General features: G+C 35.9%; 1 protein-coding gene across 1 annotated transcript in view; it reads left to right on the top strand.

Annotated features, from left to right (window-relative positions):
- The window catches only part of ADGRV1 (adhesion G protein-coupled receptor V1), a 273612-nt gene that overhangs the window by 78768 nt on the left and 180283 nt on the right, over positions 1–14561 (top strand). The window contains exons 54-69 of the mRNA XM_065661610.1: positions 1037–1239; positions 1937–2110; positions 2561–2743; positions 3499–3678; positions 4303–4467; positions 5811–5928; positions 6473–6596; positions 7805–7943; positions 8080–8265; positions 8592–8824; positions 9154–9302; positions 9402–9603; positions 10080–10299; positions 11417–11656; positions 12576–12725; positions 13606–14079. Coding sequence (XP_065517682.1) covers positions 1037–1239; positions 1937–2110; positions 2561–2743; positions 3499–3678; positions 4303–4467; positions 5811–5928; positions 6473–6596; positions 7805–7943; positions 8080–8265; positions 8592–8824; positions 9154–9302; positions 9402–9603; positions 10080–10299; positions 11417–11656; positions 12576–12725; positions 13606–14079 — 3140 coding nt within the window. The remainder of the gene's footprint in view (positions 1–1036; positions 1240–1936; positions 2111–2560; positions 2744–3498; positions 3679–4302; positions 4468–5810; positions 5929–6472; positions 6597–7804; positions 7944–8079; positions 8266–8591; positions 8825–9153; positions 9303–9401; positions 9604–10079; positions 10300–11416; positions 11657–12575; positions 12726–13605; positions 14080–14561) is intronic.

Here is a 14561-nt window from a genome sequence, read left to right as displayed (position 1 = left end):
AGCTGCATGTTTGATGGGGTTATGTCAGTTTTTCTCCCAGGGTCTAGGTGAAATTGTAAAGGATATGCCAGGCAGTTGGCTAGAGGAGGACTGCTGCGGTGCTCCAGCTCCTGCCCTCCCTGATGGCACAGGGAGTTCTGGCACTCCACATAGCCTGGGAGTTTTCCAGCACTGCCTGATGGCCTATTCATATTTCAAAAGCCCAATTGAAATTTCCTGACAGTTCAATACGCTGTCCGTATTAACAAATGAAATTTATGAAAAATACGTTCTTCCATCAGAATGTATTATTATTGCAGATAAAACCTCCTCACCAGTTCTATTGTAAAGGGAATCAGTGTTGCCCTTTCTTTAGCACAATTAAGTATTGTGGGAGCACAAAGCTGGTTGCTTATTATCTATTTCTTCAGCCATATACCCAGCACTTTCAGCCAAGTGCTGTTTGATGGTTCATTGGAAAAAAATTGCAAATCTTCTTTCCAAAAAGGGATCTGAGCCTGGCGTATATAAGTGTGTCTTGTTTTCATAGAATCATAGAATCGCAGAACAGTTTGGGTTGGAGGGGATGCTAAGGATCATGCAGTTCCAACCCCATGCAAGAGGCAGGGACACCTTCCACTAGACCAGATTGCTCCAAGCCCCATCCAACCTGGCCTTAAAAACTTCCTTCAAAATAGTGAGATGGGAGTTTTGAAGGAAAATTAAAAAAAAAAACCAAAACAAAATAAAGGCCATATCGAAGTAACAGTTTGTGTAGCAGACATTTTAAACTGGAAACATTCTGTGGTTTATTCTTCCTGTAGATTCAGGTTTCAAATGCTTTCCAAGCATACCCACTGCGTGTTGTGTGTGTTCACTCCACTTGTGCGTGCTCATCTGCCCAACTCATTGAATTATCCAAGTATTCTGTTTCTAAGCAGAATTGAAGTGGGCTCGAGCAAGCAGCTGCAGTACAAGTAAGTGAACTGAAAGTCAAGCAGAGCCAGGGTTAAAATAATCGTGTCTTGTTTTATTCCTCTCCTTGTTATAGGGCAAGTGAATTCAACTACTCTTAATTTACAAATTGTTCGAGAACAAGAGTCTGTTGGAAGGATTGCAGTTCAGCTGAGCACTGCTCCTAACCTGGAACTGCCCCCCTCCAACCAAGCAACAGAAAATGAGGATTACATACTGGAAAAGAAGATAATTATTATGGCAGAGAACGTGACAATAACTTTTGTCACAGTCACTATTTTGCCTGTGAGTAGTCTAACTTTAGTAGGCTTTAGCTAATAGAGTAGTAGGCTTTAGCTAATAATGTCTTTTAAGGAAAGGGAAAATAGTACCATTTCTATACCAGAAACAGGATTTAGCATTCTAGAAATGGCTGAGGTGGGGTTCTTGCCTCATCAGATGGCAGCCGTCACCTTCTGAAGAATTCAAGCACTCATCAATGAGAATGAACCAAATTCTTTGTTTTGTTTTAGTCCCAAAATTAACATGTAATAATGACAAAGGAAAAAATTATAAATGTTGCTTTACAACTTGTTACGGATTTTTACAGAAGATTTATTTTACTTTGCATGCTCTTAACATATTTATTCTGTAGTTCAGGAAATGCTAACTTTTTACCAAAAATATGTATATTCCTTAAATGTATTCAGAATGGAGATATTGCTTTTCAAGTTCTCGTTTAGTTTCTAAGATCTAGCCAACTTTCTTATAGATCGGAGAAACAGAGATAGCCAGCACTGCTTTCCACTGTTCTGACAGATCTGGAATCTGATTGTCAACTTCAGTTTCAGTCTTTTTCTGCTTTCATATGTTGTAAAGAAAGGGGTTGCTTATATGGCCCCATGTGCAGGGAGTTTTTGAACAGTAAGCAGCCTACAAGTAATGAGTTTCCTGCATGCATTATAATTTACAGCGTTTTATTTTAAAAGTGACATTTTTGCAGGATAATGTTCCAGAATTACAGGAAGGATTTATAATCAATATTACCGATGTGCGACTGCTTGATTCTCCCACTGGGGGCCAGCCAAGCGTGAAGAGGCTTGGGTTAGAAATAGCTGAAATAACAATTGAAGAAAATGATGATGCCAGAGGAGTATTTAGTTTCAATGTTACGAAGGTAAGTAAGTCTGAATGAAAAGTACTTAAAGTAGCATGCCAACAGCAGAGTCTGTGTTTTCAGACCAGTTTTGATGGTGTTCTAATAAGCTTTATGACACTAAATTGTTCTGGATAAAAAGGCCAGATACCAGACAAACAAGCCAATCTTAATTTTTCACAATTAATATATGAAATTTATTAGATAGCTTCAAGTGCTAGAACTAGTGTGATAGAGTGTTCTGAAAGGGACTTCAGGAGGTCACCTAATCCAGACTTTCACTCAGAGCAAGGTCAATGCTGAATTCAGACCAATATACAAGTGATTATATATTTTTTTATTTAGTTTTACCTGCAAGTCAATATGCAAAACAAAAACCAAACAAACAAACCAAACAAAAACAACAAAAAAACCAAAACAACAGAAAACAAAGTTGCTGTGACACTCAGCAGTTTCTTGTTGCCTTTACAGGATATAACTGGAGCTGTTGTTGCTCACGAGGTACCGCCACCACAGAATATACTGAAACTCCCAGTTGTTCGACAGGCTGGGAGGTTTGGGTCAGCAACTCTGTATTGGGAAGCCATTCATGCAACTGCTAGCTTTGAAGACTTCACACCATCATTTGGAAACCTTACATTTGCAGATGGGGAGGTATGTGCTTTCTGAAAGTTTAACTGTCTCTGGGTTACCACCTTAAGAGTTTCTCATGTTTCCTTCCAGCAGAATTTGTGTCTTTTCATTGAAAACATTTTATTTATGGCCTTATGTCTGTGAATGATGTTCCTGACTTCAGTTCCTTAACAGGGAAATGTAGAACGTTCATGAGCATTGACCAAATAGGGCTGTATTTGGCAAACCAAATGTTGACCAAATGTTGGCCAAATGTGTCTTCCACAAGTGAAGACGTAATTTCTAATAATAAAGCCTGAAACACTGAAAATTTGTAATGTAGCATGTCTTTACTATGATTTCTGTATGTTTTCTTAGCTGTGTTCTACATGTAATTTTAAATGTCATGCTGCCCTTGGCAACACTTTGTGTACACAAGCAGTTTTGATTTCAAGTGAACAGAACTGGTCTTTGGCAAATGGTATATAATTTGTGAGCAGAATTTTGGCTTAAATACAATGTTGTCTACTTGCACTTTCTACTGAGTAGCAAACAGAGCAGTCTACTGCTTTTAGTACACAATGTTTATGTTGGTGGACTTAAAAACCACTCTTGAAATTTTGTTATTTTATTATACAAGTATGGTAAGAAACAAGCATAATTAAATAATGAGTGTTTTATCGTTTTTTATATAAAATGTATGTTCTTTTTCTTTTCAAGCTATTCAGAAAATATTATAACTGAAACTCGTTTGATCTCTTTTTCCTTTTTTTTTTTTTTTTAAATGTTTTCTGCAGGCTAGAGGACAAATAGAAATTACAATCATAGATGACAATGAAGTGGAATTTCTTGAGATATTCAGGATTGCCCTGGTGAGGGTAACAGGTGGTGCAAGACTAGGGGATGACACCCTGGTGACTGTTGCTATTCAACCAAATGATTCCCCTGTTGGAGTATTTGGTTTTGAAGAAAAGAACGTGAGTTTGATTTGGATTGCACTCTTTTTCTCCTGAAGTGAGTTCATGTCACTAACACATAGGTGATTTTGGTGAGCATTCACTGCAGTGGAGGACATGACTTCATTGAAAGCCATGTTAGTGCTTGTCTTCATCTAGCTGTGTAGGATGGCTGTAACAACAAAACTGCTGCTGCATAAACGTAGATTTCTGCATTACTGAATCGATTTAATTCAGTTCACTAAAAATTCAGGGCATCCAAAGTAGTATTTTGGTAGTCTGATGAATATTAAAATGGTTTTGTAATAATCTGTATTTCTGAAAGTTAGGAAATTACAAAACGTATTTAATCTTATTTTTTGTCAGTGAATGATTCTTCTGCTCTCCATCTTGCTGGTGCTGTGCCTGTTTGTGACTCACTGTCTGTAATTATTTTTAGTCATAGAGCATATATAAATAACACGAGTGACTAATCTTTGATAGCAGAATTCGGTACATCCCTTACATCCATTATCTTCCTGTTGATTTTCACTGTTGTCCTTATTTTACATTGTCATTGATGATGTTTTTTGTTGTTTATCTCAAGTCAGTATTGATGCATTTTGCTACAGCCTTTCCTACTGTTTCCTCATCTTTCTTCATCAGGTAATAGTGAAGGAACCTCAGACACCTGATGACTCTGCTGCAGTTGTATTGCTCACTGTAAGTCGAAGTCATGGAGGACGAGGAGCAGTTAAAGTGTTATGGATTCTTGAAGAAGCAGCCAGATACGATTTGACCCCTTTGAATGGTACCCTTCACTTCAATGAGGTATTTCTGATATTGCAAATAAGTGATTTACTATTATATTTATAAATAGTTTTTTCTTACTATGTGTGGTTTTGTGGTTGCTGTTATGTGTTTATAGCAGCATGGGGTTGCTAAATATTGTAACACTAGGAAAAGGCCAGTTTGAACCAGTGGGGTTAGCAGTGTGCAATGGTTTGTTTTTTTTCAAACAAAGCCAACATGCTCATTTTAAGGCAGCACAACGTAATCATCAGGAAGATAGGCTTTTTAGATCTGAATTGTTTTTTCATTAAGAAAGAGAAACAAAATGCACTGAATGTGAAGAATGATTACAGGAACATTTATTCCATTGCAGTGTCAGACAACTGCAAGAGAAAAATTGATATTGAAAGGGTGAGAAGGATAAAAGAATGCTTGAAATTTTCAGATTAAAAAAAAAAAAAAATAATAAAACACCCTAGTGACTTTCAAACTGAACAGTGTGATTTGATTTGTACTTCATGGCAAGTTAAAGCTCTGAAGTAGGAGCTGAAACACTGGATCTTGTCAAGCTATTGTTGTTATCTTAATATTGGTCTTTTATAGGCTACTCAAAATATTTAATGAGGAAAAGTGTTTTAACATAAAGCATAATCTGTCTGTACAAGGCTATTTTGCATAAAATAAATATGCATACCAGTTGTTTCTTTTAATCAGCTGGAAAATAGCATTTTTTGGTAAGATTCACCAGTATTTGGGAAAGTTTTCCTGTCATTTTTTGCTATCCTTTCTCTGCTGATAGGCTAAATATTGTTTTTTGTCCCTGAAGCTCTTGTATATGCATAGTTGTAAGAATACAGGTACGTATGTATGGTGTACTAAAGATATACAATGTGTACCTACTTTTTTCCTATATTTTTACCTTGGGCATTTGCTGCTGCCCACTGCCAAAAATGTGGATTAGACAGGAATTTGCTAGGACCTTATATATCTAACCTTAATAATGTTAGTCCTTAGAATGTATGTATACTATTGAACATGCACTTTCTGATGGAAAAAAATTTGTATAGAAACTTTCCTCCAAGTTGAAAACTTCTATATGAATACAATTTCAAAGTAATTTCAGTTGTTAGTTGAAAATAGCCAGGATATTTCTGGGGAGTACACAATGTTTGAGAGAAAATTTGTAGTATTTACTAAGCTGTGAGAAAACATTTCAGCCAGATCAGAAATATCGTATGAAAAAAATATTACAGAATATATCAAGCATATTCATGTTTAACACTTGATTTGTTAAATAAAAACCGCCTTTTTATAATGCCATATTTTTTTCAGTTATAAATACTTACTGTATTTATGTATCTTTGTATCTTTACACAATACAGACTGAATCCCAGAAGTTGGTTGTTTTACATGCGGTACAAGATGGTCTGCTGGAGGGTAATGAAACATTTACCATACAGCTAGTCTCTACTGGTGATGCAGAGATATCCCCTGTAAATGGTAAAGAATTAATTCACTACCTTCAATTTTGAGTCGTTTCATATGAGAATTCTAGTGAGCCTGTTCATATTCTTTTAGTCTGCAGTGCTTATGTATTTTGTGTACAGTTACTTGATAGCAGTTTTGACCAATAGTCTTTTTCCCTAAATTGTTTCGTCATCCAAAGAAATCGAAGAGAATCTTAGATCATACTTTTTTATTCTAAATTAATTTTTGGTGTAAAGTTTTGTGCTGAGATGGGTAACATTGTAAAGAATTCTTTAACAAAAATAAGCAGACCAGGTTCAGACCTTTTTGAATCATAGAACAATTTTGTTTGTAAGGGGGGTCATCTTATTTGCAAACCCTGCTCAAGGAACAGAGACTTCACAATTAGATCAGGCCACTGTATGCCTTGTCCACTCAAATTCTGAATGTCTCCCAGGACAGGGAATTCCGTGGGCTCTCTGGGAAGCTGGCACTAGCCACTCATGTCACAAAATTTACCAAACTTAGGTCATTATTTAGTTTTCATTTACTATAAGAGGCTTTGCTCTTTTCATAGGTGTTGCAACCATCATTATTGTGGGTGATGAAGGAGCCTCTGGGGTGGTTGGGATAGCCCATTCATCCAAGCATGTTCTGATTGGAGAACCTTCAGGAAATTATAACGGAAGTGCTCTTATTAGGTGGGTACATCATTCATTTTCCCAAAGGAAGGACAAGAGTACCATTTCAACAGCTACATGACTTCACATTTGGCAAGAATTTGTTGAGTGCTGCATTTCATTATCACGTCTAAAATCAGAACTATTTTTAGAATTAGAAAATTGTTTTTAAAGAAAGGCAGAACATGTTATGCATGTTATGCATACTTTTCAGTATTACTGGAAAGTTCTAAATACTACTTCAGTCTTCAGATTATATGCACATGGACGCATTAAAGGAAAGGATTCTAGTGAAAGAAAGGAGGAAGGGGAAACAATGACATTTGAAGATACTTCGTGCTTTTGAGGATTGGTTCCTGAAGTGTATTTCACTACACTGCTACGATGGCTAGCCCAACCAAAGCAAAGGGTTTTTTAGTTGGAACAAGATGTAATTATTTCACTTCATTCAGTCAACTGAAAAGAAGATGAGTAAACAAAGATGTTTGCATATCTTCTAAGAGTACTGGAAAAGGGGTTACAACGCTTTTCCTTGGTGAACCAGCAAATAAAAGCAACAGAATAGCTTCTTATGCTACCCTGAAAAGCCCACAAGACAAAGTGATGCCTTGTGCAGCAGTTGTTGTAGATCATGTAGTAGATTGTGTTAGGTATGGACAAATTTTTGCCATGACTTTGTTCACCAAGACTCATGTCATGAGCAGAATTAGGCTCTAAGTTTTTAGACAAGCAGCAGACAGAACATTTCTCAAGTGATCTCATAGTAGTATTCTAGTGTCCTTCTGCCTTAAAACCCAAATTGACTCTAGGCATTACCCTTAAATTCCGTTTTCCTTTTGTGTGCCTAACTCCAGAAGAGGAGAATGGAACTAAGAGAGCTCAGGTTTCAGCCCCTGCGTTTGGGCTATACATATGCAAAGAAACCTTAAAAGAGACCTTAAAAAAACTCTTGGTAAAAATGCAGCTCTAGATGCCTCCCAACACAGGTAAATCAAACAGAACCACAAAAATTTTACTGCTCTGAAGAGGGAGTTTTAAAGATCTTAATAGTACTTAAAATCCTTACAGATCTTTAAAATCTCAGTAGGCTTAGTGCATTAAAATTCAAGCTTCACAATGCTGATAACATTTCTTTCATGCAGAACAATATCATATACTGTTTGTCTCTGGATTGGATATTAAATATGAAATGTAGAAAATAAAATCTGTGTTTGTGTTCTTCTCTGCAGCCTGACACGTGGCCCAGGGACTTTTGGTGAGATCATAATATATTGGAATATAACACCTTCTCATCACACAGAATTTGTTGAAACATCAGGGACCTTGACAATGCGAGACAGGCAGTCTGCAGCAGTTGTTTTGATACAGGTATGTCAGAGATTTTACATGACTAGCTATTTCAAGTAATTCCTTTTATTTTGTTAGTATCTTGATTAAAATTAGTTACACCTCTCTCCCTGGAAATAGTTTAAATCTTTTACCTTTCATTTGTTCTGCTCCCTAGACTGTAGATGACAACAGTCCTGAGGAGAAGCATTACTACCAGTTTCAGCTAACTGGAATTAGTGATGGAGGACTCATAAATGAATCTAGCAGCACAGCAAATATTACTATGGCCGCCAGTGATTTTCCATATGGAGAATTTACATTTACACAGGAACTACTCCAAACAAGTGAAGAAGAAAAATGGGTACTAATTAAAATTCCTTTTTATGTAAAATATTGATATATATTAATATTGTTGCTAGATTTATGCTTAAGTTTAGAAAAAAAATAATCAAAGATTTAGTCTACATTTCTCAACACAGTCTGAGAATGGCTGGCTGTAGGTTTTATTAGAGTTTTTTAATACTCCACGAAAGAAGTCTACCTGCAAAGTTATGTGCACTCTGTACTTACTAAGCAAACTGTTACCTGAGAGAACCATTAAAAAGATGCCTTTAGAACAGGCTCCTAAAGGCAACTGTAACAGAAAAACAAAGCTATTTTGTAAAGAAAATATTCTCTTTCCCTCAGGTTAACATCACTATTGTGCGTTCCAGGGGATCCTATGGCAAAGTGCGTCTTTGCTTTCAGATAATAAATGGGACTGCAGAGGAGGGAATTGATTTTACTCTCACAGTAAGGGAACTGTTGTTTGAACCACATGAGGAAAGTAAAATAATTTTGGTTGAAATCCATGATGATGACTTTCCTGAAGGTCCTGAAGACTTTTCAGTGATGATTACCAAAGTGGAACTCCAAGGAAGGTAAAGACAAAATTCCCAGTCGATTGATTACAAGCAGAACAAACTATATTTGGAATCTAATCTACCTGCATAAAGTCACTACTGTAAAGTTGCCAAGTTTCATGAAATTCAAATAAGAAGATCAAATGAGAAAGAAAAAAAAAATGCATATTTGTTTGAATAAACTACTCTTTCTGCTTACATAATAGTTTGAAAAAGTGTGACCAAAAGTCTTCATTGATAACTCTCAGAAAATAGTATTTGTGGTAATTCAAAAATTGACATGCCTGAATCTTAAATACTGTCACAATTTTTTTTTTTTATTTTTTTATTTTTTATGTTCTTGCAAGTGGATTTGATTTTACCATAAAGGAAAATGGTCTACAGCTGGATCAACCTCCAGTAATAGGAAATATCTCCACGGTACGAGTCACTATTGCAAAAAGTGATAATGCAGAAGGCATCATAGAATTTGATCCACAGTATATCCTCTTACAGGGTCAGTTTACCTCCAGTTTTCACTGTGGTTTAGAAGATAAGTCTGTGGCTGTGGCATAACTTTTGAACTAAAATTACTTTTTCTCAATTACTCTTGCAGTGGAAGAGGATGCTGGATTAATCAAGATTCCAGTTGTAAGGAAGCATGGAACTTATGGTGATGTAACAGCTGATTTTCTTTCTCGAAGTATTTCTGCACTTCCCAATGGTGTTGACTATGTCATCCATAATAATTCTGTCATTTTTTATCACGGCCAGAACCAGACTTTTATTTACATCTCTATTATAGATGATGAAGAAAGGTAATCAGTTTTTCAGATATTTATTCACCATTTTACTTCTGAGAAATCCTTTTTTTTAGCATGTGCAGCATGCCTGTGTGTAGAATTGGAATTAAAAAGCAAATTTCTGCAGTGCTGAAAAATCATCTTAATTTAAAAAGGGGGAGGGAAAAAGCACTATTATTAAGGTTTCATCATTCCTGTTTGTTAAATTTTTTAAATTAGATTTTCAGAAATCTTGGGTGTTAATAGTACTGCTGTGAATAATAAAATATTCTGCCATATTTAATTTAACACAAGAAGAAGTATAACATTAATTTCATTTCAGATATCACCATTCTATGCATGTGGCAGGAATCTTCTGCTGTATGCTTATGGGGATGATTTCTGTACACCTTTAAACAGAATCAGCTGGGTGCATGTCTGAATCACTAAGAATAATTTTAACTATTTTCTTTCTCAGATACCTCAGAAACACTTTTTCTTTTTTCGTGCAGTGAATTTGCAGAGCTGTTTGAAATCCACCTGACAGGAGCCACTGGTGGGGCAGTCCTTGGGCTTCACCTAGTGAGCCAGGTCACTATTGCTAAGAGTGACTCCCCCGAGGGGATTGTCCGATTTCTCAACCAAAGTCAAATTATTCTTCCCAACCCTGATACACTTACGACAGTGTCCCTAGTGCTGGAAAGAACTGGAAGATTGCTGGGGAAGACACAGGTGGGCCTTGGCTCTCAAAGACTGAATGCTTTCAGCTGACCAGGTCAAAAAGTTCCTACTTTTTTCTGCAAGAGCTTATTTGTGACTGATTTCTACTATGATAATTGCATATATCTGCAGTATCACAGAAAACATTGTTACCCTTCTAATATTCTCTTTCTTCTCCTGCTTTATTTCTTTTATTATGGTCTTGTGTGTTTTTTTTTTTTTTTAACTAGCTGACTGATCCTGTTGAAAATAGGATTAATTTAATACACCGCTACTAATTTAAGTCAGACAAATTGCATAGTAAAGCTGGTCAAACTTTTTCAGTAAATTGTTTACTTCACGTTTTCTAGATTTTTCTTTTTCTTTTTTTTTTTTTTTATACTCTACAGAGACCACTGACAAAGTGAAGTTATAAATATGAACCAGGGCAGGCCTTCTACAGTCTTGGCAAATGACTGGAAGACTGGCATTAAAGCCTCCTCCTCCACCATGTAAAAATTGCCTCCGTCTTCTTTGACTTATTCTAGAAGTCATTGGAGAAAAATGGAAAACAATTAAATGGCCAAATTAATATTTTAAAGTGCTGAATATGAATTCCTCAAAGGCAATCTAATTTACAGGAAATTTAAAAAATACTGTAGCTTTTAATCATTCTGAAAAAGTAATCATAATTTAAAATATTAAAAACTTTTATTGAAGGAAATATTTGTAATTTTCAGTCTTGATATCACACCACAGGAATGGTTTTGATTATGAGTACTCATTTGTGGGGCTTTGCGAAACAAATGACGGAAGAGGAACACAAGCCGGCCCATGTGTTTCCTGTTCGGTGCCAAAGAAATCAGATTTTCACTTTTTTTCTATACTAATATTTAGAAATTAATAGACAGGCACTGTGTCTAACTAACTTCAAAATTTCGTTTTGCAATATGTCATGTTTATTATGATTATATATTTTACCACACAGAATTCAGTGTGAATATTTTGTGTTCTGTATTAGCAAAGATTTATACATATCTAGTTACCAGATAGATAGAAGAATTTTTATGTCACTTGTGGTATTCTTTCATTTCTCCCCTGGAAGGCCATTATATCAGCACTCTAAATCTGAAACTGGTATTGTCCACAGATTAATTGGGACATCTTGGGACCTAATTCAGAAGAGGTTTTATCTCCCATGAATAGTGACATTGGTGACCCTGTGAATGGATCATTCTATTTTGGAGAAGGAGAAGGAGGGCTGAGAACTATTAATCTACAAATCCATCCTCATACTGAAGCTGAAGTTCAGGAGACCTTCATTATTAGGCTGAAACTTATAGAAGGAGAAACAGAAATAGATCCTAAGGCAAATAGCATTGCACTAATAGTAAGTCACTGTTGCTTTTTTTTTCCTTCTGAGATCTCTGTTGACACTGCTATTTATTCTTAAAGCTTGTAAAAATTAATCATAATGATTGCACAGCTTGTCATTTGGCTTTTTGTCACTGTACTACTTGTTACAGCTTAAATTCTTGAAAAAAGAAAAAAGAATTTGTCAGAAAAAAACTGTACATAAGCCCTGTTTTGGCCCTCTTATTTGCAGAATTCTGTGGTTCTGTTTGTAGAGAGCATGGATTGGGTCCTCTTTTCTACATGTCAGTTCATTGTTCATCCCTTCTTGACCTCTTCTTCCCCTCCAGCTCTCCTATATAGATGAAAGGAGAGAATCTGACTATCATAAAGCAAGAGAAATGCAGAAATCTGTGAGAGAAGGCAGAGGGAGTTGTCAAAGACAAATTATTGCTCTAGGGATACTGCAACTAAGGAAATATTTATAAGGCTGATTTAAGAAGCTAGCAAAAAGAAAAAAATCTTTCCTAAAAATTGGATTTTTTTTTTTTCCCCGCTCTGTAAAGCGTTGATGGAATTAGTTCCTGTATCTGCAGACATTTTTCCTACAGGGACCCAGGTTTTTTCCCTGGGTTGGAATGTTTCACACTGCATGCCAACGAATTAGCTTCTCAGTAGGCACTGGTGTTACAACTCCATTTTAAGTCAGTTGACTAGAAATTCTTGTTGCAGCTAGTGATTCATACATAGTGATATACAGCATTTGAAATAAAACTATCCTTTCTTCCTCAGACAGGGAGACAGAACTGAGAAGGGGAAATTCATACTTCCTTTGCTGTCTTAATATCATTTTGATTCCAGTTTAGATCCTGCTTAAACTTCTTTATGTGTCACTGTTTTGAATGAGAATACGAGTCACTACATTTCTGATACATTGTTTGTTTACTTTTTTACAGATACAGAAGTTTGGTGATCCTAATGGAATTGTACAGTTTGCTCCTGAATCCTTAATTGAGAAAAACTATACAGAACCCTCAGCAGTGGAAGGGCCACAAAGCATCACACTGTTTATCAGGCGAATTCAGGGCACTCTGGGAAACATAACGGTATTCTCACTCTTTCTTAATAAACAGTGTAATCTGAAATCATCCTCAGTATCAATGTATGGAGGAATATCTTATTCTGTGCCTTTTGATTGCTTGTTTCTCAAATTCTTTTTCAACATTTTGCCTGTTAGACTGAATTTAGCAAGGGCTTAGCTCTAGTACTTGTAGTTTTGAGACTCAAATTCAGTCTCCACTGGTCAGGTTAGAAAAAAAACCCAAAACAGTACTGCACTGCTTCTCTCTCATTTTCCCCTGTGCTTTTGATGGGAGAGCAGAAAAGACCATACAGTCATAGTGAGCTTTCTTTGAGATCATAGAATCAAAGAATCATAGAATAGTTAGGTTTGGAAAGGACCTCAAGATCATCTAGATCATCACAATTTATTTTTTCTGCCATATTTAAAGTTAAGAAACAGATTTTTTGAACCACCACTCACATTGTTTTCTACTTAATGTTGTTTAGAAAAAAGCATTTTGAAAGGTACTTGTTTAATTAAAAAAAAAAATCCATTAATAGAAGCATCTGCTTTGTTTAATGAGAGTTTTCACTCTTTTATGTGAGGAATCTTGAAAACACAAAGAGTATGTTGTTGTAAAAAAATGATTAATTTTTAAAAATTCTGAGTTTCAATATAGTTTTACATAAATATTCTCAAGATATACAAAGGACATCTTTAAATTCATAGTACTGTTAAAGGAATGACACGCACTTTTGTAAGACAGTCTGTGTTCTTTCTGTGCCATCCTAAACCAATATTTATTTTACCCTCTTAAAACCAGTCTGTTCCATATCCTATCTGTACTGAATCCTAAATATGAAAGTTTCTCACTCTGTGTGTAATTCTGCTTTCATTTTGTGCATTTTCTAAACTCATTTCAGGTTTATTGGGAAATATGTAGTGAATCTGACATCACAGGTGACTTCCTTACTACAGAAGACTTTGTTGTCATTGCTGACCAGCAGAGTACAGCTGAGATAATTATCTACCTGTTACCTGATGATGTTCCAGAACTGGATGAAAACTATGCGGTGCAGCTGATTTCAGTAGAAGGTGGAGCAGATTTAGACCAAGAGAAAAGAATTTCGAAGATCAATGTGTTTGCAAATGATGATCCTCATGGAGTGTTTGCCCTGTACTCTGACCATCAGTCAGTATTCATAGACAGAAATCTGGATCGGTATGTTCAGATCAATGTAACTCGGCATGCTGGAGCGTTTGGGGAAGTGATGGTTGAGTACCATATCATGTCTCATCATGAAGAAGTGCTAACTGAACCTGAGAATGAGGTGGGATACCTCACAGTAAAAGACGGTGCCAGCTTTGGAGTGAAAAGAGTGCCAATAAGTAACCAGGTCGGTATTATCCTTTTAGCTCCTATAATATCTGTTGTTCCCATTTGTGTCTATCACAATACCAACGTAGTGGAAAAAGACAGATACTAAACTCTCAATGGTATCCACCATTATGGATTACGACTGTGCTCAAATACTACATTTTCAGATAATAATTGTAAAGTCACTGCTATGCAGCTGTTCATATATTCAGTCTTTCCTTCTATCATTGCTCTGTGTTACTATCATTTCAATATTTTATTATTATATGTATGCCAGTACTTCCTCAAGTTTCCCTTTTGCGTTGTAAATAGCAATCTGCCAGTGCTGAGTCATGAAGCAGCAGGTAAATTTACCTGCAGTTCTCTGTGTTCCTTGGTTGTTGTTATTAATATTAGTGTCTTACATCCTTTTCCAACCATTTTATGTCATTATAATCCTAAGGATTAAATAAAGCTGAGGCTACTGTGTTAGATACAGTTTATTAAAATGGCAGTATTTGT

This window comes from Lathamus discolor, chromosome Z (assembly GCF_037157495.1).
Source record: "Lathamus discolor isolate bLatDis1 chromosome Z, bLatDis1.hap1, whole genome shotgun sequence".
NCBI classification, from domain to species: Eukaryota; Metazoa; Chordata; class Aves; order Psittaciformes; family Psittacidae; genus Lathamus; species Lathamus discolor.
The sequence above is the reverse complement of the archived record's forward strand: the minus strand, read 5'-3'. Positions and strand labels throughout refer to the sequence as shown.